This window comes from Caretta caretta, chromosome 14 (assembly GCF_965140235.1).
Source record: "Caretta caretta isolate rCarCar2 chromosome 14, rCarCar1.hap1, whole genome shotgun sequence".
Lineage (NCBI taxonomy): Eukaryota > Metazoa > Chordata > Testudines > Cheloniidae > Caretta > Caretta caretta.
Genome location: NC_134219.1, coordinates 46,608,094 through 46,630,961, shown reverse-complemented (window position 1 = coordinate 46,630,961; position 22,868 = coordinate 46,608,094). Strand labels below are relative to the sequence as shown.

General features: G+C 52.3%; 1 protein-coding gene across 4 annotated transcripts; it reads left to right on the top strand.

Moving 5' to 3' along the window:
• Window positions 1-22,153, top strand: LOC125621676 (C-type lectin domain family 2 member D). Of its 4 annotated transcripts, none has more exons than XM_075119562.1 (6): window positions 1-43; window positions 3,282-3,495; window positions 11,266-11,355; window positions 14,192-14,364; window positions 16,181-16,287; window positions 18,954-22,153. In XM_075119562.1, exons 2-6 carry the CDS (start codon window positions 3,417-3,419, stop codon window positions 19,123-19,125), a joined length of 621 nt encoding a protein of 206 aa, XP_074975663.1. In that variant the 5' UTR covers window positions 1-43; window positions 3,282-3,416; the 3' UTR covers window positions 19,126-22,153. The 4 variants fall into 4 exon arrangements, 3 of the variants coding, with proteins under 3 accessions (XP_074975663.1, XP_048674762.1, XP_048674761.1); XM_048818805.2 differs by lacking the exon at window positions 1-43 and adding an exon at window positions 690-781; XR_007352549.2 differs by lacking the exons at window positions 1-43; window positions 3,282-3,495 and adding exons at window positions 8,173-8,475; window positions 16,805-17,051 and having other exon boundaries at window positions 18,954-19,082.
• Window positions 22,154-22,868: the final 715 nt, after the last annotated feature.

Below are 22,868 nucleotides of genomic sequence, written 5' to 3'. Positions count from 1 at the left end.
CCGAAGCACGAAGGGGCAGGGGAATGTTTAGCGTCTCTGGCAGGTACATACCTTGTAACCAGCTTTGGCGTCTCATTTTAACGGGACTTACTGCAAACACCTCATCTGCGTGAACTCACCTAGGCCCTGTACAAACCCAGAACAAAACAACAGTCCCTGCCCCCGGGGCTTCAGGGTCTCAGTGTCAGTGAGATTCGGGTCTGTCCTGGGGCATCGTCCCACCTCGCCCTGCCTCCCGCCCGTGTGAACGCGTTTCCCAAGCTGAGGGGCGCACGCGGGCTCCTGCAGGGCTCCGGAAGCCGGATTGCTCCCGTGGGAGCATCGCTCAGAGAGGGCAGGGCTGCGAGCCGCCTGGCAGGCGGCGGTGTCCAGCCACACCAGGGCCGGGGGAACCGAGTCTCCGGGGAGCGGAGCGGAGCGGGGGCCCTGCGGGAGGGAAACGATCGGCACTTGAGCAGCGCAGCGCGGGGACCGGCTGCACCCAGGAGCGAACTGGGGCCTTCCGGGCTCCAGGCAGGAGCGGCTGCGGCTGGAGGGAAAGTCCGGGGGGGGGGGGGGGGGACATTAGCAAAAGGTCCCCGGGGCCGCCCGGCTCCGCGCCCGCTCCCCGCGGGTTCACACGTGTTCGCGGTCCCGGGGGAGCAGAGCGAAAGTGTAAGTGTTTCCCGCTCGCCCCCCCCCCGACGCTGATTGGAGGAGACCTAGCTCCGCCCCCCCCCCTTTCCCTTCCCAGCCCGCACCGGAGCGTCTCCCCTTCACCGCGCCGCGAGCCGGGTGCCAGGTGAGAGCGCTGGGGCCGGGGGTTCGGATCCCGGGTTGGGGGGTGTCTGAGCCATAACCGGGGCTGCTCAGGATCGTGGGGGGGGGGCAGCTGGGGCCGGGGCTCATGGAGCCTGCAGACAAGCGGAGCTCCCGGGACACGGGGGGTGGGAACCCTCCTTCCTTCTGCTGCACCGGGCGCCCGCAGGGGGGTGGGCGGAGGGGGCTGGTGTGTGTCTGTGTGTGTTTTGGGGGGGGAGCGATTTGCCCGAGATGCTGCGAGGCAGCCCAGTGTAGATCCAGACTGGAGAGCGGGTGGCGGGTGCATTGGGGCTGGAACTAGGGGGGTCCTGGGGGTGCTGCCGCTCCCCCCCCCCCCGGCTTGAAGCGATTTCCATCACAGACAGGGTTTGGTTCAATGGCTCTCAGCACCCCTGGGCGGTGGGGTGGGGAGATCACGGGGCGCTCTCAGCCCCGAGGCTGGGGTCCCTGGGCAGTGAGGCGGGCTGCCGGGGTGCGGGGAGGGACGGTGTGGGGGATGGGAGAGCATCGACTTGGCACGTGGCTCCCCTTCGGAGGGCCCAGGGGGTGGTGGGGACCCACTGACTCCTCGTGTGGATGCTCCGGTGAATCGGGTGTTGGTGGGTGGGGAATGAGTTGGTGAGACTGTGAGTCATGGCCCGGGGTCTGCGGGGGAAACCACAAAGTGGTTTCAATATAAAGTGACTCAGACAATCTTTGGCCCCCAAATCTATTATCAGATCAGACAACAAGGGAATCGTCTCCTCGTCCCGCAGGAAAAGTCTGCCCCTTGGCCTAAAAATGCTGTGTAAACCCTCATCCAGCACATGGACACTGCTGGGTCCAGACACCCGCCCATCCCCATCCCTGACCCTCTCAGGTTGATAGAGAACAAGTGTTGTGCTGGTCTGAGACCATCAGAAAGGGGGTGGATGAGCGGGAAGGGTGCAGAACATCACCAAAAGCAGCATCCCCATAGCAGGATCCAGCCAGCCTCTGGCCGCAAACCTCCTGCCAATTCTTCTGTCTCATAGGATAAGGAATATGCCCACACCCCGTGCGCCCTCCAGCTCCAGACCCTGGCTCACGTTGGCCATATCCAGCTGTCTTCTAGTTCAAGCTCGTGTATGAGACTCCAAAGACACTGTTTGTTCTATTGCATTCAGTGGCAACAAGGGGGGCGGGGATCTTATTTTAAAAAAAAAAGAAGTGGTGAGGATTTTTTTTAATCCCAAACTAAAATTTACACTTGGAAATTTCCTGCTGGCAAGTTTTGTAAAAATGACACTTTCTTCCCAAACCACCACCAAAACCCCATTAATTTTGGACCATTTGGATCATTTTTGGGGTGGAAAACAGTGATCAAAAATATTTCAAGCCATTCTACTGGAGGGGGCGTTTGGGCCAGTGGACTGTGCATCAAGGGAAGTCAGGGGTGCAGCTGTCATCTCTGTCCTGTGTTTTCCTGGGGGAGCGCTCCTTGCCCTAAGGGAAGGGCTGTCTTGGTGGGGGGGTGCATTTTGAAAGTAGCTTTTGAGTAAGCCAGTAAGGAGTTAAGACAGGCCACTGCACATCTGGCCTCTTTCCAGTTACTTTGTTCTCTTTCGTTTACTGCCCACAGAAAGTTCTGGTTTTAGAATCTGGGAACATATTTCCTTTTCAGTCCTGGGAATTGCAGCTGTGTAGAAGAACTTGATAGCTAGTTAGAGGGTAGGAGGGGGGCGTGAGATGGGAGGACTCAGTAGCATAGCTGAAGGCAGTGTGTGTGTGTGTGTGTGGTGGGGGGCTGGGAATACATGGGGTGCGGTTGTGTGCAGGGGGCTCCTGTGTTGAAGAGAAGAGGGCTGTGCACAGGGCAAGGGTCCAAAGTGGGGAGCTTAGTCCCACTATGCTGAGGCATCAGGGCTTAAAGGCTCCACTGCGCACTGAGACAGCACTGATGGGGAAACTGAGGCAGGAGTGCAAGGAGAGCCTGGTGCTTTGGGTCAGGTGTCCTTCCCTGCTGCACCCCTTTCTGGGCACCGGGTCTCCCCCAGTACAATCCTCCTAGCCCCAAAGCTCCCCCCACAGCCTTGCTTCCCCCTCCCACCAGAAGAGTGGGGGGGGAGAAATGACTATGTGTGAGGGCATAAGGGGCAGGAATATGAGAGGGGTAGGGCAGGCCTGGTGGGGAGAAGGGCTGTGCTTGGAGAAGGTGCTGGGGTATGATGCAAAGGGAGAACCTGCATCTGGGGAGCCCAGTCAGAGCTCCCATATGCTCCTGCCTCACTTTCCCCTGCCTGTGCGTCTGAGGCAGCAGTGTCTTGGGGAGCAGTTTCAACCTAGCATGTGGCCTCAGAACCTTTTAAAGAGCTGGGAAAGTCAGGTCTAGTAATCTATATATGGGGACTTTCCATGCCCCGTGTCCCAGGTCGATAACAGCAATGACTCCGCAACCCACCTAGTGACGATCCACAGAAACTGCCCTTTACATATTCCGGCTGTTCCCTCTTGTACTGCAGAGCAGCCACGAGCTGGAAAACGACAGGAGCCAGGAATCTCTCCAGCCGACCGGGACTGAGTCCCTGCACAGATTATAGCAAGAGAGCGAGGAGTCCAGTGTGTGCCCGCGTGTCCCGCTGAGACGGAAGAAAAGAATGGATCCCTCTGGGCAGAAACTGGGGTCAGAGTTTAATCCTGATATCCCTGGAAATCCCGAGAGCGGAGCCGAGCCAGGTAACTGAAGCCTGCTTCTGAGCTCCTAAATGGGGTCTCTAGTTTCATCATCTGTAAAGCCAAAAGGGACCACTCTGATCACCTGTTCTGACACACACCCCTGGGCCCCCACACCACACTGCTGCATAGCACAGGCCATTGACTCACCCACTGCCCCCTGCATCCAGCCCACGCCTGCTGGGAAGCTAGCGCTTGTTAAAAAACATGGAAACCTCTGGCTATGTACAGATGGGGCTCTGCCATTACCAAAGAGCAAGTGTAGGAGGTGTCTCACCTTTCAGTGCCTATGACTAACACCTGTGGGGGTAGGGGAAATTCCAGTGGCATCTGCTTTGCCTTAACCATGACTGTGGAAAATGCTGGTTAAGAACACGTGGGGAGACTGAAACTGTTCTCTCAGCCCTAGACGGCCTGGTGCCCTGGCTTTATTCCCCCTGGGTAAGCAGTTTGCCCGGATGCCAGGCCATCCAGTTCCCCCCAAATCAGGAGGTTGTTCAGGAGTGTGTGGGTGCACGTGGGGTTAGGGGCACGGGGAGAGCAGGGGCCCTGGTGTCAGATGTGAGACCTCACACACGCATCTACCCACCCCATTGCAAGCCTTAAGACGCTGGTCTGCCTCCAGCAAGCTACAGCTACATGCTCAGATGCTCATCAAACCCTCTTATCCCTTTTGACCCAAACGACTCGCCAAAAATGTGGCGTCTTGCAGTTACGAGGAGAAACGGACAGTGGGGTCTGGTCCCCTTTCATACAGTCTGGCTTATTTACAAAGTACAAAGTTGTGTTACTCCAAACACGGGAAGAGTCAAACGATGGGAGACAGTTTCCTTGCTCATAGTTCCCAGCCTCTTTCAGCCAGCACTGAGCCCAAAAGCGCCCTCTCAAGGTTCCTTCTCAGGGTCCCTCTGCCAGCGCTTCTGTGTCTGGCTTTCTGGCTGCCTGCTCCCTGCGCTTCTCTGGTGCTTTTTTTTTTTTTTTTTCCCCTCTGTCTTGTGCACACATACACATCTACTCACACACAATACCCAGGCAAGCCCCTCTCCTACATAGCTCAAACTCCTGAGTAGCCCACATGTGCCTCTGTGTTGGGATAGGGGTGCTCTGATTTCATAAAGGAGCTTAGCTGTAAGAAAGAATTATGGTAAAGGAAGGGTGGTGGTTACACCCAGCAGCTTCAACAACAACCACCTAGAACGTGATCAAGTCTCTTTGGGGGTCTGCTGAGCCTACTAAGGCTGCTTGTTAGTGATGGTTGTCACAGGACAAGCCAGACCAGTGTAGCCAAGGCGTTAGAAGAAGCCAGTCCCCAGGTGTCTGTCAGAGGCAGGTATGCCCCACCCAGGATGGGTTCACATGCAGCGTTTGGGGGTTGAACCCCTGTACCCTGTTATCGTTGCTGTCATTCCTCTTCTGGGGGCAGGTCACTCTGTAGCACGATGTCTCCAGGGTCAGCCTTGGTTTTTCCTTGTTGCTTTTCAATGAGACTTATTACAGTTGAAGACAATGTCCGTCACTCCCTGATATGTGGGACACTGCAGTGAAAAATGCCTCTGTCACATCTAGTCCACAGTCTCCCCTCACTATACAGCACCAGGGAACCTGCTCAGGTTTGTGGAGGGGTGTGTGCTGTGGGGATAGGGTTGGGTTATTTGTTGTTGTTGTTTTTCTGTTGGGGATTTTGTACCACACCCAGAGCCATGGTCCCTGATTGTTAGGATCTATGGTATAAATTAACAAAACAGGATGTTTTCACTGAGAGTAGGTGGGGAAATTGTCAGTTAAGATGTTTTTTAAACTTAAATGACTGAAACGGTCATCATATTCCCCGCTTCACTAGCTCAAAGCTCGCAGGAGTCATGTTTTCCAGTGGAACACAGGCAGAGTTAGGTAAACAGGGGAGGTGGCGAGGAGACTAACGTGTGTATTTTAGGGCTGAGCTGCATGGGAGATTTATACAGGGTATAACTTCCCATGTGGACATTCTTATTCTGCAGTAAGTCTGGCTTTTTTGGTTTAGCTTGAACCCCTTCCAAAGCAATGTTAGCTGACCTAAAGGCCACTCATATACTGGAATAAGAGCCTCCCCATGGGAGGCTGAACAGGTATAACTATTGGTTTAAATTCCCACCTTGGCTTATACTGGGATCGCTTTCCCATACAGACAACCCTTTATATTCCAGTGGATGGCAACCGGTGGTCTGAAGTTTGTGGCTGTCTCCTTGGCTAGGAAGAGCTGAAAAAAGCTGGTTTGGAGGAGACTTCTGGGCATCAGACAAAATCTGCCCTCTGCTCTTCTAGTTGGCTTTAGCTGAGATGGCTTTAGATGAGCAGGCAAAGACCAGAGCCAGCTAAGGGATGATTTGAAGCACCATGAAGGGGCCTGATGCTCTTTAGAACTAGAATTTGGGAAGGAAATAAAAGGAACCTAAGACAATTGCCGAGGGAGGTTGTGGAATCTCTGTCGTTGGAGGATTTTAAGAGCAGGTTAGACACACGCCTGTCAGGGATGGTCTAGATAAGACTTAGTCCTGCCATGAGTGCAGGGGGCTGGACTAGATGACCTCTCGAGGTCCTGTCCAGTCCTACGATTCTATGAAAAGAGACTGACACAGCAAATCACAAAAAAGTAAAGCCTGGCACCGCCCCTCTGGGCCCTTTGTGACTTGTACTCTCAGCCCACGCCCAGTCACTGGACTTTGGCAGAGTTTTCCAGGATCTTTTAGCCCAACCATCTTAACTCGAAAACTCAACCATCTCGGGGAGCCTGAAATATGTCAACAGCCTTTCAGTTTTCCCAGCATGCTTAGCGGGACTTAAGCTAAGTGTCTTCAAGCCTCTCCCCAAAATTCCAAGCTAACAGACTGTGCTCCAGAGGCCTCAAATCCATTGGGGTCTTTTTCACTGTCTCCTGGAGGCAGGAGCCACTGAAACAGAGGACGCCCATGATGATAATCCCCAGGTCTGACAGCCCTTGTCATCAGGAGATCTCAGAGCACTTTACCAAGGGAAGCCAGTATCGCTCTCCCTGTGTTAGGGAGGGAAACTGAGCCCCAGAGAGGGGATGTGACTTGCGCAAAGTCAGGCAGTAGCAGAGTTGAGAACAGAACCCAGGCCCCAGTATCCCAGGGAAGTAAGCTGACTTAAGCAGGTTGTCCCTAGTGAAGCAGTGGGGATAGGTGGGTGTAGGACCCTACCCCCAGCTTAAGGGGAGAAGCCACTGAACCCAGGCTTTCAGCTGGTCACTGTGGGGACAACAAATGAAAAAACAGGGATGGGAGTGAGGGTCACAGATTCAAAATCCGGGATTCAGAGAGGGACACCGAGAAAAGAACCCAGGACAGCGCCCATCGCACCTCACTGGTGTCCTGGGAGCCATTGGACACGGCGCAGAGGAACTCTGCCCAGAGACGTGACTTCAGGAGGGAACAGGTTGCAGGTGGAGCGATGTGCTGAGATTCCCTTCTCCATTTCCCTCGCTCTCTCCGACTGCTTTTTTCCTGCTCCATCCACCCACCCCAAATTCCATGCTGTCCTCTGCAGACCCCTCCAGCAGAGCAAACATCTGTATGCACCTTAGCAGGGCTGCAGAAGTGGGGTGCAGGGTCTGGAAAGGGCTAGTGGGGGGCAGCCAAGCAGGGAGGTGCCCTGAATTTCACTTGTCTAGCAGATGAAGCCAAAACCGACCTTTAACCATCTCACTGTTAAGTTGGGATCTGGGGTTTTTTTACAAATTTTTGGGTTTTTTTAAGTTTCTAACTCGTGACAGTCGCTAAATAAAACTAACTTGAATTATGTGAACAGTAGTTTAAGAGGGGAGAGTAGGGGAATTTATCACCCGCCCACTGATTGCAAATGTACTGTAAGTGCCCTGTTTTGATTTACCTTAAATCGGTGTTTGGGTTTTTTAATTGGGTTTTTTGAAGTGATTCATTTGCTAAATCAAAAGAGGACACAACGCTTAACATCTCAACTAGGATTGTCACTGCCCAGACTTGCCAGAGAGCCAACACAACACGAGGGGTGGGTGCAAGTTTGTGTTGATCAGTCCCCAACTCTGCAAATGTCTAAGCTTCTGTTTAAGGGACTGTCCATACTGCAGCCAGGGGCGTGTTTGCAGACCTGAGCTAGCTTTCATTTAGTGAGTGGCACTAAAAACAGCAGCGGAGCAGTGGCCCAGCTTTCAGCATGGGCGGTGTGAGCCCCTCTGACCCCCCCCTCTCCCCCCGTATGTACCTGCCTTCCTAGCTCACACCAAAGCCTGCACTGACGCTGCTCGCTGCTAGATTTTGGCGACACTCGCTAAATCCGGCACGTCCACCCGAGCTGCAGTCACACCTGCCGACTGCAGTGTAGACGTCACCTGGTCCCCTCCACGCCAAGGTCTGGCTGACGCTGGAGGAGGGTGAATGAGCAGCGGGAGGGATCGAGGGCAGGGAGGATGCAGCGGTGGGTGGGGGAAGGGGTCATCAGCCAGAGGATCAGCAGTGGTTCGGAAGGGAAGGTGTCAGCTGTGGGTGGAAGAGATGTGTGTGTTGGGGGGGCGGGAAGCAGCAGCGGTGGGAAGGGAGGGGAGGAAGCAGCGGGGTGGGACAGGAAGCCAGTAGCAAGGGGGGAGGGTGTATGGGAGGGGAAGGGGCCAGCAATGGATGGGGTGGGGACGATGCAGACTGGAAACCCCTGAGCAGCGTGACTGGTGCATAAAGCGATCACAGGATGTCACACGGATGCCCACGCCCTACAGGAGCGTTGGAGCAGTTCCTTGCTTGTGACTCAATGTTTCTAGCATCTCGGTCCCTGTGTAGATGTCGGTGCAGACGGCTGTTAGCTGCGGCTCTGGGGTTGTGACACTCGGACGGCCTGGGAAAGCGGGGAAGGGAGCTGAGATACAGCAGCCCCTTGATCGCCATAGAGAGCCAGGCAGCGAAGGGGAACCGGCTCGCTGGAGCGTCCCTGGCTGGAGAGAGGCTGCGGCTTGCACAGGTGGGGTTCTATTTTCAGCGTTGGCTGTAAACGGCCACGCGCTTTGGGGCAGCGAGGAGCTGATCACAGTTATGAGCAGGGCAGCCGGTTTGCACTCGCAGCTGCTATATCCTGTGTGTGCATCTGGGATCAAGGCCGTGTCCTGGGGGGTGGGGGGACTTGGCAATAGCCCCTTTATTTCCTTTATTTATGTCTCCCTTTATTCTCCTGCCTTCCTGATCCTCTTCCTTCTGTTGTTGAGGGCGAGATTTTCACAGGTGCATCCACCCCAGTGGGCTCCTACAGGCCTGAACAACCAGCTGGGATTCTGACTGGGGGGAGTGTGGTGGGGAGGGGCGGAGCAGATATATCCTGCGGGGCCTCATCTTGCACCCCCATTTGAAGATCGGCCCTGTCTCTCTCCCTTCACCGCCTCATGTTCCTTTTTCCTGCTGTTCTTTGGGGCCAGTTTTTCCCCGTCCGTTTGTGTGGACACAGGCGGTCCTGCCGCATGTTTCCTGTTCCCGTGTGTTACAAACCCCCCTGTGTGAACCCCACCGTCCTGCACAGCTGCTGGGACTGCAACTCCCTCAGCTCATTGTGCACACCTGACTCTCTGTAGCTGTGAGTCACATTGATTGGGGGCAGGATTTTTTCCCATTCACCCCAGCGCTGACTGTTGAGGGAAGGGTGGCCTAGTGGTTTGAGGGCTAGGCCAGGCATTGGAAGACCTGGGTTTGATTCCCTGTGTGACCTTGGGCAAGTGTTAGTCTCTCTCTGCCTCAGTTTCCTGTCTTTACAATGGTCAGAACAGTAATTCCCACTCTCACAAGGCAGCTGTGTGGATAAATTCATTAACAGACTGTGAGGTGTTCACATGTTGTGGACGGAGGGGCCAAAGAAGACCTTACCTAGATAAGGCAGGAGATTTTTTATGTTGGGGGCTGATCTAGTTCCCCCAGACCCCGAGGACTCCTCTCCCCCAGGGGCTGCCTGGGTTCTTTCCGTCCATATCTGAGATCATCATGAATCGTCAGTGAGCAAAGATTCAAAACTCCTTCAGAGGAAATGCGTAAAGCTGGTGGGAACATTTTCCATCAAAATATGTAGCTTCATTGAAGCTAAAATGTTTTGCATAGTTGTATCAATTTTGATGGGAAGGTTTCTGAGGTCCACAGTGCTCTGATCACTTCTGAAGAGAGAGGAGCATATGTCTACACTGCGGGAAAAGGTGTGTTCTTAACTGGGGTAGGTAACCCACATTAGCTCACTTGGGTGAAAATAGCAGTAAAGACATGGCAACTCGGGCTAGCAGCTCACATTAAAGCCTGAAATGGAGCCTGGGGTTGAACTTGGGGGGCTAACCCCAGTTGCTTTAAAGGTCTTTGCTGCCATTTTAACCCGAGTTAGCTCATACAGGGTAGCCAACCCCACTTCAGAACATCCCTTTTTCTTTGCAATGTGGACGTACACAGAAAAAGGCACTTTTGAAAAATTTGTGGTTTGAACTAAAACATATGAAAACTATTTTCCAAAGTGAGAAAACTATCACAAAAAGGAATTGGCATCAGCTGGCCAGCCTGGAATGAGTTTCTTGTGTGAAGAAAGAAACTCTCAGCTGTCTCTGGAGCAGCCCAGCCTCTTAGGCACAGCTAGGCATGCAGACTTAGTGTCTGGGAGAGGGCACAGGCTGGGCAGGGGCACAGACTGCCAAGTGAGGGTGAGTCCCACACTCCTGTCCCTTCTCCCACGTTCGCTTGGAGCCAGTCGCCCTTGGGACATTCTGCATGCCAGCGCTGGGAGAGTCCGGGAAGGAGCAGGGAGTGGAATTAAACAGCCCCGTTCATCATGTGGCACAGGCCGGGCAGCTGGGCTAAGTAAGCCGCCATCTGGGCAGTCATCCCTCATGCAGCCAATGAAACTGTTGCACGCAAACCGCATATAGAGTAAGGACGGCGATTGGTTGAGTCACCTCTGACATCACGATGGTCGAGGCCAGCGGTTCATTCGGGATGGTTATTTTTTACGGCCGGGAGCGCTCTCCCCCGGCGATAAAGCGACACTGCACTGCCCACGTCACAGCGCTGCCGTGGCCGTGCCCTAACGTGGGCCCTGAGGCCCCCCCAACATGCTATAAAAACTCCACGGCCCACCAGTGCCACGACAACTGCTTTAGAAGGTAGCAAGCAGGGCGGCTGCCCGGGGCCCCAAACCACAGGGGTCCCCAAGACGAAGTTGCTCAGGTTTCCGCTTCAGCCCCCGGTGGGAGGCTCAGGGCCCCGGGCTTCAGCCCTGCACAGCGGCGCTTGGGCTTTCGTCCCTGGGTCCCAGCAAGATTAACACTGGCCGTGCTCGGCGGACCCCGGAAACCTGCTTGCGGCCCCCAGGGGGCCCCGTATCCCTGGTCGAGAACCGCTGGTCTAGGCTCTGGGCATGGCATAGATATATCCCTTACTGTCGCTGTACACTGCACAGTGTAATCTGTAAAGTCTAAATGGCTGAGAGCTTAAAAAGAGGGCGGTAGGAGGCCGGGGATGTCAGTGGTGAACGAACCTGGTGATATTCCAAACAAAAAGAGCTTTCGGCCATATTAGTAGCTACCTCCATGGCTTCCCAGTAACTCTGCAGACATCGTAGGCTCCAGAGTGACACACACAGACAGACTGACACTCCTGGGCTCCTATTCCATCGATCGCTAACGGCAGCCGTTCAGCGCAATGCTCCTTGCCCCAACGCAGCTCAGACCCTGGTGCCGCTACTGACTCCGGGTAAACCCGCTCTCAGGAGGATTAAGGGCTTTTTCTCTTTCAGGTGATGGCCGAAGCTGCAGGCTCGGGACGTGTACAGTCGCAGTGAGCGTTGTACTTGTCATTCTGATTGCTGCTTTTGTTGCTGTGGCAGGTGAGTGGCTAATCCCGGGGTCTGCGTGTTCCATTTACATCGAGCCGGCCACGCCGCTCAGGGCTGTGAAAAATTCCATGCCCGGACCACCACGGTTAGATCAACCCACCCCCCGGTGTAGACACGGCTGGATCAACAGAAGGGTCCTTCCATCGGCCTAGCTACCGCCTCTTGGAGAGGTGGGTTAACGACCGCGATGGGGAAAACCCTTCTGTTGATGTAGGACGTTTCTACGCTCCGGCACGACCATGGCACGGCTGCGGCCTCCTAGCAGTGCCGTTGTCGTGCAGACGTACCCAGCGTCACAGGCTGTCTCCTCTCGGGCATCAGCCGCGGGGGCCAGGAACGCATCCTCAGACTCTCCTTCCTTCCTGATCCCTTCTGGAGCCTTGTTTGTGACGACAAAACTGGCCCTTTACGCTGTCTTCCTGGGGAAGTGTGTATCTTTGTAACGAAAGGGAAAAACGTCAGTTCCTGAGATAATACAAACAGGAAAGGAACTTCTCCTCCAAAGAGCCTACCGTGCCGGGGATGTCTGCCCTACGGAGACTACACTGGCATAGCTGTGTCGCTCTGGCTATGCCGGCATAACACCATAGTACAGACCCAGCCTACGCTGACAAAGATTTTCCCTCGGTGTTGGAACACCACCTCCCTGAGCAATGGTACCCAGCCGAGCATGGGACAAACCACAGGTCATGCCCCAAAAATCATGAGATCGGCTTAGAAATTATGTGACTTTAAAAAATAAATTTGGGTTTCGACATCTGCACTGCAGTTTATAGCCCTGCAGGCCGAGCCCCATGAGCCCAAGTCAGCTGACGTGGGCCAGCCGCAGGTGTTTTATTGCAGTGTAGATGTACCCTAAACTGCAGCTCCCAGAGTATGTCTACACTGCACTGACAAGGAACAGCGACAACTAAAGGCCTGTTACATTGATTCCGGGTTTGACCTGGACTCTAGAAACTCCTCTGTACTTATAGTGTCACCTAGTGGCTGGTTAGAGTAATCCCAGAGGTGAATAAGACAGATCTCATGACCTTTAATATTGCCTCACCATCACCAGTACGGATAGAGGATTATGTTCTCACCAATGTAGAAACATTCACATACTTGGGCAGCGCCATCAGCCAGGACAGTGGAACAAGCCAGGACATCTGGAACAAAATCAATAAAGCCAGGAACACCTTTAGGAGCTTAAATAAGGTCTGGAAACAACACCAAAACCAAACTCAAGATTTATCAGAGCTGCGTGCTTTCAACACTACTTTATAGTGCAGAAAGCTGGGGAATGAGAAAGTATGACATGCCCAGACTGTCTTCATTCCATACGACCTGCCTCCGAAAAATCCTCCATATCTTTTGGCCCAGAACAATCTCAAACCAAGGTCTATTGACACGGTGCAGCCAAGAGGATCTGAGCAGCATCATTGCCAGGAGGTGTTGGAGATGGATCGGCCATGTGCTTTGGATGGAAACTGATTCCATCACCAGAGTAGCAATAAGATGGACACCTGAAGCAAGCGAAAACGAGGCCACCCGAAAACAACATGGCAAAGAGCTGTGGAAGCCAAGCTAAAAAACCTGGGGCACAGCTGGGGAACCATTGAAAGACTTGCCAGAAACAGACAGGCATGGAAGAGCTTTGTCACGGCCCTAAATGCCAGAGGCGTAATAGGAACATGATGATGATGAACTCACAAAGCTGATTTCGGTACAGAAAGGTGGTAGGTGTGTGTCTCATTTCTAGCCTGCAGGGGGCAGTGGGCCAGGCTCAGCTTTCCTGTTTAACAGTGGGCGTTTGACTGTGATGTGGGATTTTGGTTTCTGACTGCCGTATTCCCCAGATTTCCTTTTCTACCTCCCCACTCTCAGGGGAGCGGCCAGATTTTTCAGGACTGTGGACCCCAGATAGGGTGACCAGACAGCAAATGTGAAAAATTGGGATGGGGGTGGGGGGTAATAGGAGCCTATATAAGAAAAAGACCCCAAAATCAGGACTCTTCCTATAAAATCGGGATATCTGGTCACCCTAACCCCAGATGAATTCATCACACAACGCTGCCCTGTTCTTTGCACACTGAATGAGGCAGGGGTCCTGTGGAAAAACATAACAGGTGATCACATATAGTATCATAACTAGGGCCCTGTCAAATTCACGGTAGTGAAAAACCTGTCACAGACTGTGAAGTCTGGTCTTTTGTGTATTTTTACCCTTTGCTATAAAAGTACCCTATACTATATGGTAAAAGTACACAGAAGTACACAGCGTTTCTCAAACTGGGGGTCCCACCCCCAAAGGGGATTGCAAGGCTATTGTAGGGGGGGTCACGGAATTGCCATCCTTACTTCTGTGCTGCTGCTGGCGGCATCGCTGCCTTCAGAGCTCGGCACCCGGGCACCCGCCTCTGCACTCCGGCCACCCAGCTCTGAAGGCGGAGCAGAAGTAAGGGTGGCAATACCATAATCTCCCTACAATAGCCTTGTGCCCCCCTTTTGGGTCAGGACCCCCAGTTTGTGAAACACTGAGTCTTACGGGCTTTACGTGTTCATATTTTGCCATTTTTAAATACATATTCATGTTTTGTTGCAACACCGTGAAACGTAAGTTTTAAATATCTGAAACCGTGAAATTCAAGATTTTTAAAACGCTGTGACCATGAAATTTAGGAAGATGAACGGTGAATTTGGTAGGGCCCTAGTCATAACTGATACACATAAAAAGGAAGCAGCAGGGAAACCTTTGGAGCCTTTCCTCATTTCCATCTTGTGAGTATTTGCATCTGGGGGAGGGAAAGGATGAGCTCTTACCCTTATGTCGCTCTCTCAATTTCAGTGCTGGTACTTAAAGCAGAGCCCCAATTCATGGCCTGCTGCCCGGACGGCTGGATCGGATACCAAGGGAAATGCTACTATTTCTCCGAGGCTGAAGAGAACTGGAACAACAGCCAGAGACGCTGCTCTGCGCTCGGCGCTTCCCTGGCTCTGATTGACAGCGAGCAGGACCTGGTGAGAAGAAAAACAGACCCATTCTGGGGGCAATAGGCTATGCTAGAGTTATGGTCAAGGTCTTCAAGGTGCTCCGGGGCCTGGGCCCAGGGTGTCTAAAAGAGCGTAAGGCTCCAGGATGAAGACCTTGGTTGACAGCTCTGCTCCTCTGGCACCATTTAAGGGCAAAACTTCTCAGTGAGGGAGATGGAGCTTCCTTGGTGGCTGGTCCTAGTTTGCGGAATGGACTCCCCCAGGAACTAAGGATCCTCCAGAACCTCACCACCTTCTGCTCCGAGAGCGAGGTGCACTTTGTGCTGTCTTCTTGGATATCACTGTAACCCACTGGTGAGTGTGTCACTGGTTACACTCTGCTCGTCCACAGAGGATCTGTGCTGACTGGAGAGGGTTGCCTCGTTAACTCCAGGGGGCGTGACTTGGGCTTTTTCTCTATGGGGGTTCCCAGTGTGTCAGCCAAGATGGCCGCCTTCACATAAACACGTAGCGTGTACACTTCAAATAACAAAACCCTACCAAAACAAACTGCTCCCCACACACACACCAATTCTCCCCCTTGGGAGAGAGAACGAATCACATGTAACTTGTTAATCGTGTCACTTAATTCATGAGTGGAAGATGCTGAACTACAAGGGGGATGGGGTAAGACCCCACGTAGAATAGTGCAGGCACACGGGATGATGCATATTGTTAAAATTGCCTAAGCCACTGGTCCCCAAACTGTGGGGTGTGGCCTCCCCTAGGGAGGTGCGGAGGAATGTGTGTGGGGGGTGTATGGTGGGGCCTGAGCCAGACCCCATGGGGGGCGGGGAGGAAGCCCCAGCCGAGGTCTGGCCCCAGCCCCAGGGCCGCCCCGCCCCTCAGCTGCAGCCCCACCCCTCAGCCGCAGGGCCACCCCATCCCCAGTCCAGCTCCGCCTCCCAGCCACAGCTCCGCCCACCCCGCCCCCAGCTCCATCCACAGCTCTGTCCCAGCTCCAGCCTCAGCCTAGCTCCGCCCTCATTCCCTCTCCTCCCCCAGGCCAGTTTTGGCCCCAGCTGCAGCTCTGCCCCGCCCCCAGCTCCTCCCCCATCCCCAGCTCCGCGTTCAGCTCAAGCTCCCCTTCTAACAGATTCCGTCACTGGTACGTGGGGACACGACAGGAAACATCTGAGCACCACTGGTCTAAGCATTTCCATTTTTTCAGTTGCTTATAACTGTGCCCCGGGTTTTCCTTTTGTGTTCTTTGGGGCGGGGCAGGGCAGGGGTTCTCTGAACTTTACTCTCTCGAGGGGAGGTTTTTTCCCGAAAGTTTCAGCAAATCCACTTGATTATTTTTCTCGGGGTCGCACCTAGGAACTCCAGCCCACAATTTTTCAGTGAATTTACGAGTCACCAAAAACTTGCCCAGCTCTAACTGGAAGTAAGTCAAAGTTCCCAAGTGCCACCGTAACTCTGGTTTTCCTTCTCCTTCTTTTTGGTGTGGATCAGTTATGATCCAGTCTTTAGTTATGTGATTCCCCTGCTGTGTTTTCCCATGGGACCCCTGCCTCATTCAGCAGGCAAAGAATGAGGCAGGGTTGTGTGATGAATTCCTCTGGGATCCGCAGCTTCTTGCCACGTTCACTGCACCAGTTGTACGAGGTGCCGTGACTGAGGCAGGGCTGAAGGGATGGGCTTGAGGTTAAGCCACTAAAGTGAAACCCAGGAGTTCTAGTTTCAGTTCCAGACTTTGCTTTAACTAACTTGGGAAATTTTCTGTATAACGTGACTCTGTGCTGCCCGGAGCCCTGTGAGCAGCGCACATGGAATCCAACTCTTTCCTTTTTCTCTGTTACAGGCTCTCATGATGAGATACAAAGGTGTCTCCGAGCACTGGATTGGCCTCTGGAGAGAGCAGGAGGGGCAGCGCTGGAAATGGGTGAATGGCTCTGATCTCAACAGCTCGTGAGTCCTTTTTCTATCTGTTCAGGTTCTGAACACTAGGTTGTGAGGCTGAATTCAGACGGAGCCAACATTCACCATGTAAACCTCAACAATCTCCCCCTTTATGGGCTGGGCTCCCCAACGGGACTACAACTCCCATGGTGCAGCATGGCCAAGGGATTCCATGATGCACCACCTCCCCTCACCAGTAGAGATCGGGGGCACCATGGGAGATGTAGTTTGGACTTGGAGCTCGGCCTATAGAGAAGAATGGGAGTCTGAGGCTGTTGCACTGCATCTCCCATGATGTATTGACTCCTCTTGACCAGTAGTGTGACCATGGTGCACCCTGGGAGAGGTAGTCCGAACGGGGAACCTGGCCTATAGAAGAAAAGGGGAGCACGAGGCACCTGAACTACAGCTCCCATGAGGCACCACGGCAGCCTTTCCAAATTGAAATATTTTAAGTTGTGATTTTTTTTTTTTTTGGTCAAACTTGTCCGGGCCGAATCCACCCACCTCATTTCCTCCCACTCAGACTCCAGTCCCTGGAGAGCTGCAGGCCCGATGCCTTTGGAGAGTCTAGAGGGAGTCGGAGGCTGAAGGAAAGGGGTGATACCTGGTCCGGGGCTGTACGTTTGACACCCGTATCTTAGACTGAGACAACGTTAAAAAGAGGGAGCAGAGTTTGCATGTGCGTCAGGATGACTGAACACAAAAGCGGCCACCTGTCTCCACAGACTGCAGAGTCCTGTGAGATTCAAGGGAAAGCAAAAGGCACCACAGTGAGTCAGTTCCACCACAGCTAACAGACCTCACGGTTTGAGTTACCCACATGGCGGCGACCGTCCATACGAAAGGGGCTGCAGAGAAACCCTCCTGAGTGGAGACTGATTCCCATGCTCACAGCCACACGGGGCCACCTTTAGGAATTGGGTTGCTCATTGCAGCCCAGCTAGGCCAGGTCCTCCATGAGCCTGTCACATACCCAGGAGCACAGGAAGTCCCAGGCTGGTTCTGACCAAAGGTCCATTTGGCCCCATCTCCTGTCTCTGACAGTGGCCAACGCAGGCTGCCTCAGAGGAAGGTGTATGATCTAGAGCTGTCGGAATGAGCGATATTGCTGTTCGCTGGCTGAACTGAAAATTGGAAGCAGAAGAACCTGCATCAACCAGAAACTAAACATTTTCAGTTTTCTGGGCAAAACAAAGCGCCAAAGATTTTACTTTCACGTCAAATGAAATTTCTTTTGTTCAACCCGAAATGAAATGTTTCCTTTCAGTTTCAGGCATTTTTAAACTGCCCTTTTTTTTTTTTTTTTTTTTTTTTTTTTTTTTTTTTAAATTAAAAGCAAAGGAAATTTGGAAGCACCAGGCACAAACCCAATGGTAGTGTCTGTCCTCCATCCCCCGTACTCCCTAGTCCCTGGTTAGGGCACTCCACCTGGGTCTTCTGTATCCCAGATCAAGTCCTTGCCCTGTCTGATTCGAAGTAGGGACTTGAACCTGCGCTATTCTCATCCTGGATAAGCAGGCTAATGACCTGGTGGCTATCGGGTTTACCACCCCGTCTTTCTCCAGTTTTGTGAAGGGCACCCAAGTCCCCTTGTCAATTTAGCCTGAAGAAAAAATTAATTTAGGGCCAAATGTTTCAAGAGATCTAAAATTCCATTTTTCGGTGAATAAATTCTTCATCTGAAAAACGTTACCTGGCTCTAGCTAGAAAACCCTTCCCACACACACTTGCAAGAGTAGATGTGGGCTCATTTGGCCCCCCTCACACATTGGGGAGAGCTACAGTGGTCCAGGCTGCAGGTGTTAGCTCAGCAGTTCCCAAACTGGGGGTCGTGCCGTCAGCAGATGGGGGGGGGTGGTGACCCCTAGTGTGCGGAGGGTGCCACTTTGCTCCACACGGCGACCCCTCGCATGTACAGTTCCTGCGAGGGCACGATGCATGGAGGACGCCATTTTGCTCTGCAAAGTAGCATCCTCCACACCGCATGACCTAGGCATGAGCTCGCGCTGTGGGGCGGATGCCATTTTGTAGAGCAAAATGGCGTCCTCCGTGCGGCGTGACTTTGCACAGGAGACCACGCTGTGCCATAGGTGCCGACTTACTCAGATCCCGGGGGGTGCTCGACTATCCGCCCCGTTCTGCCCCAGGCCCTGCCCCCACTCCTCCCCTGCCTCCCCCCATGCCTCTTCCTGCCCCTGCTCAGTCCCAGGCACTGCCCCCGCTCACCCCTTCCCCCAAACCCTCAGCCCAGCCCCTCCCCTGCCTCTTCCTGCGGCTGTTCCTCCCCCTCCCCGTCATGCATCCTGCACGCCGCTGAGCAGCTGATCCGCGGTGGGTGGGAGGCACTGGAGCTGATCCCCGGGGCCACCAGCAGGCAGGAGGCGCTGCAGGGGAGGCGCTGATCCGCAGGTGGCTGGTGGGTGCTGAGCACCCACGATTTTTTTTTTCCCCATGGGTGCTCCAGCCCCGGAGCACCCACTGAGTCAGCGCGTATGCGCTGTGTGGAGGACGCCATTTTGCACTACAAAATGGCGTCCTCCATGCTGCCTGGGAGGAAATAATTCATTAACATGGGGTCATGCAGGCAAATGCATCAGGCACATTCTCCCGCTGGCAGTAACAGGACAGGCCCATCTGCTGGCTGACGACGGCTTCGTTCTCTCTCGTTGCAGGCTCCCGATAAGAGGAGGCGGTGACTGCGCGTACCTGAACGACAAGAACGTCAGCTCTTCCAGGTGCATCACCGAGAGAAACTGGGTCTGCAGCAAACCTGATGCGTTTACAAGCCAGAAAAACGCAATACAGAGCAGTCAGGAGCTGAAAAACCTCCCGACGAGCTATTAGAAAAACTCGCACAACCGGTCTACAGCCGAGCTTATAAACATAAAATAGCAAAATCTCCAGTGGACCCTGAATTATTAGGTTAATCAAACTGAAAAACAGGAGGAACTTCAGCAGGATCTAGCCACGTGAGGGGAACGGGCCACCCACTGGCAAATGAAATAGTCTGACAAATACAGATAGGGTCCAGCGGAGGAACAATTGAGGATTACTCATCCATCTTCCTAGCTGCTAAAATAACTACAACAGCTCAGGAGAAGGAGCAGGGGTGAACTGCTGACCCCATTGAAATTTATGCGCATTTTCCCATTCAATTCAAGGAGGCCAGCATCTCACCCAGGGGTGTCATTGGAGATCGCCCAGCGCAGCCCTCGGCTGAGCGTGCAGCAGCTGACAACAAAGCAAACAAGATGTTGGGGGCACATAAGGAACGCACTAGGTGACAATACAGAAAATTCTCTGATGTCATTATATGAATCAAAGGGACACCCTGATGAGGAACACTGTCTGCAGTACGGGTCACCCATCTCCAAAAGGACGCTGCAGAACTAGAGGAGGTTCAGAGACTGGTGACAAGAATGATGGGAGGCCACGTGGGACTTTCGTGTGCCGAGATTGGAGCTGTTCTTGTCAGAGAATAAGGGGACGTGAACAAGGGGAGAAAAACAAAGACTGGGCCGGGGAAGGTAGATTGGGGTGCTGCTATTCAGTCCATCTCTTGATACAAGAACAATGGGGACGCTTAACAAAATTGAAAAATCACCAAATTTGAAACTGATCGAAGGACCTATGTTTTCCCACAACGCACAATTAGCCTGCGGAACTCACTGCTGCAAGATGTCATTGAAGCCAAGAGCTTGGCAGGACTGTTTTTAAAAATGGACTGGGTCATTAGCTCCTGTTCTTCATACGAGAGAGGAAATGGACAGGAGTTTGGGAAGGGATCCAAACCTTCTTTCTTCAGGGCATGAACCACCATCTAAGTAATGAAGATCAGGAGCAAACTTCTCCATTTGGCCGGTTATTCCATCACTGTCCACTAGGATTTCTCTTGACCTGTCTTCTGAAGCCGCTGGTGCGGGCCATGAATGCACTACAGTTCTGAATTAGTCTTGCACTTACTATGTTAATTGCCTCGACCCTGTGACCTTAATAACCGATGGTTTTTTTCCTGAGCCAAAGACTAGTCATGGTGCTTTTAGATATGAATTCAGCGTTAGTTTTGCTTCCTGGGGCAGGACCCCTGGGCTGTGTGGATTTTTGCCGAGCAGTGCGGCTGGATAGCAGCAGATCTTCCGGATGTCCTGAACCAAGCTTCCAGCCCTGGGGCTCCTTTTCAATAGAGCATTTTCCCTGCTGGAGCTGCCCAGTGCTTGGGAAGGAGCTCCTAAGCTCCATGGTGGATTATGCAAGATGGAATTGCTTCGTTTGATCTCATTTAACTTATTTATTATTAGGGTGACAGTTCTGAATAGCTGATAGACGGTTTGGAAAACAGGGTTGGTTTCACTGAATCTCCTGACTCCAAATTTATTGGGGGAAAAATATTTTGAAATTTTCAAAACAAAATGTTTTGACGCATTCAAACCAGAATGTTTTGGGGCTTTAGAGCCGAAACGACGCTTTCTTTTGACATTTTTAGGAATTTTAACTGTGGGGAAAAAAAGTTACAATGGAAACATTTTGAACTTATCGAAACCAGCGGTTTCAATGGACCCAGAATGAATTTTTGGTTTAGTTTATTGACTCTTGACAATTTTCTAGAGTTTGACTCTTCACCTTGATTTGGGATGGGAGAAAATGTTGAAATCTCCCAAATTCTCATGCCTGGGAAAGGAGTTTCCCACCTAGCTTCACTCCAAAGCCACACAGATGCTTTTGAAAATTACATCCTCTGGGCCCACTTGTGTAGAACGAGGCATCTCCAAGCTCTGCCTATATACCAGTGTTGGCAACTCCTGCAATTTATGGCACTGTATTCGTTGCTTTTTGGCAACGCCTGGTACTTGGAATGAGCTGATCTGAGAACCTCAGCTTTCTGCTGTTATTTTTTTAAGAAAGTTTTTAGCCCACAGTATCATGGCGAAAAGCTTAAAATTGTGACTCGAGTTCTTCCTAGAGACTCACAAACCAGAAGGCAACGAAAAAGAACCCAAAATTTTTAAAGCAAATTTCATTTTTCATTATTTTTGTACATCTGGAGTTGGCGGTAGTGGGTCTCAGGCTGTCAGAGACTTGTAGATTCCAAGACCAGAAGGGATCTCTGTGAAAATCTCAGATGACCTGTGTAACACAAGCCGTACGACTGCCCTGAATTAATTCCTGTTCGAACTAGAGCAAATCTTCTAGAAAAACATCCAATCTTGATTTTAAAAATTGTCAGTGATGGTGAATCCATTGCAATTCTGGGTAAATTGGTCCAACGGTTAATTATCCTCACTGGTAAAAATTTGCATGTTCTTTCTAGTCTGAATTAGTCTGTTACTTGTTTACACGTTGCCTTCATTGTACTATGTGTTTGTTTGATTCTGAAGTGTAAGAAATGGATAACTGGGTTACTACTATGCAAATTTCAGAGGAACAGCCGTGTTAGTCTGTATTCGCAAAAAGAAAAGGAGTACTTGTGGCACCTTAAAGACTAACCAATTTATTTGAGCATGAGCTTTCGTGAGCTACAGCTCACTTAGCCTTTATCCACGTGTCTTTACCTCACTGTATATTCATGTGGGTATTCCTAGAATCACAGAATATCAGGGTTGGAAGGGACCTCAGGAGGTCATCTAGTCCAATCCCCTGCTCAAAGCAGGACCAATCCCCAATTAAATCATCCCAGCCAGGGCTTTGTCACGCCTGACCTTAAAAACTTCTAAGGAAGGAGATTCCACCACCTCCCTAGGTAACGCATTCCAGTGTTTCACCACCCTCCTAGTGAAAAAGTTTTTCCTAATATTCAACCTAAACCTCCCCCACTGCTACTGTATTGCCTTTTGTTACCTCCTTGAAACAAAATAAAATTAAATCCTGTTTGTAACTGCGCGGCATCCACCTCTCACCTCACCTTCTAGCCGGAAGGGTCTGCAGTCTTTCAGTTTGTGAGGAGCCCTGTCGGTGATTTCTCAGGCGCTTTTTCAGTGACTCAGCCCCCTGGCCGAGTCTCACACACCGTCCGGGGTATGCAGCCCACCAGAGGCCTACACCACTACCCCTCTGTTGGTATCGCTGTAGCCCTCCCTGGGATAGACTGAAAGGGTTAAACTTCAGCCATTCACTGACTTGCATGGTCATCTTTCCTGGCTGCTGGGTCTGAGGAGAGCAAGGTCTCACTGAGTATAAACTGGCTTGGGTTAGAGCCACTCTCAGAGCGGGTTAGAGCAGTTCCCAGAGCAAGCCACGATCATGAAAACTTGACATTGGTTAGACAGCTGAGATCCCAGCCAGTCATGCTGACCACGATTGTCCCATTGTTTCTTTGTACTCCCCCTGTCTCTGTCTGTCTGATAGATTCCAAGGTCAGAAGGAGCCCCTGTGACCACCCAGTCTGACCCCTGTATAACATCGGCCACACAGCATCCCTGAATTAATTCCTGTTGGAGCCAGAGCAGATCTGTTAGAAAAAAGCCATCTGATGTCGCTTGTCTTAGATTGTGGGGCAGGGACTGTCTTTTTGTTCTGTGTTTGTCCAGCGCCTAGCACAATGGGGTCCTGCTCCGGGCGGGGGGCTCCTAAGCACTGTGGTGATACAGATA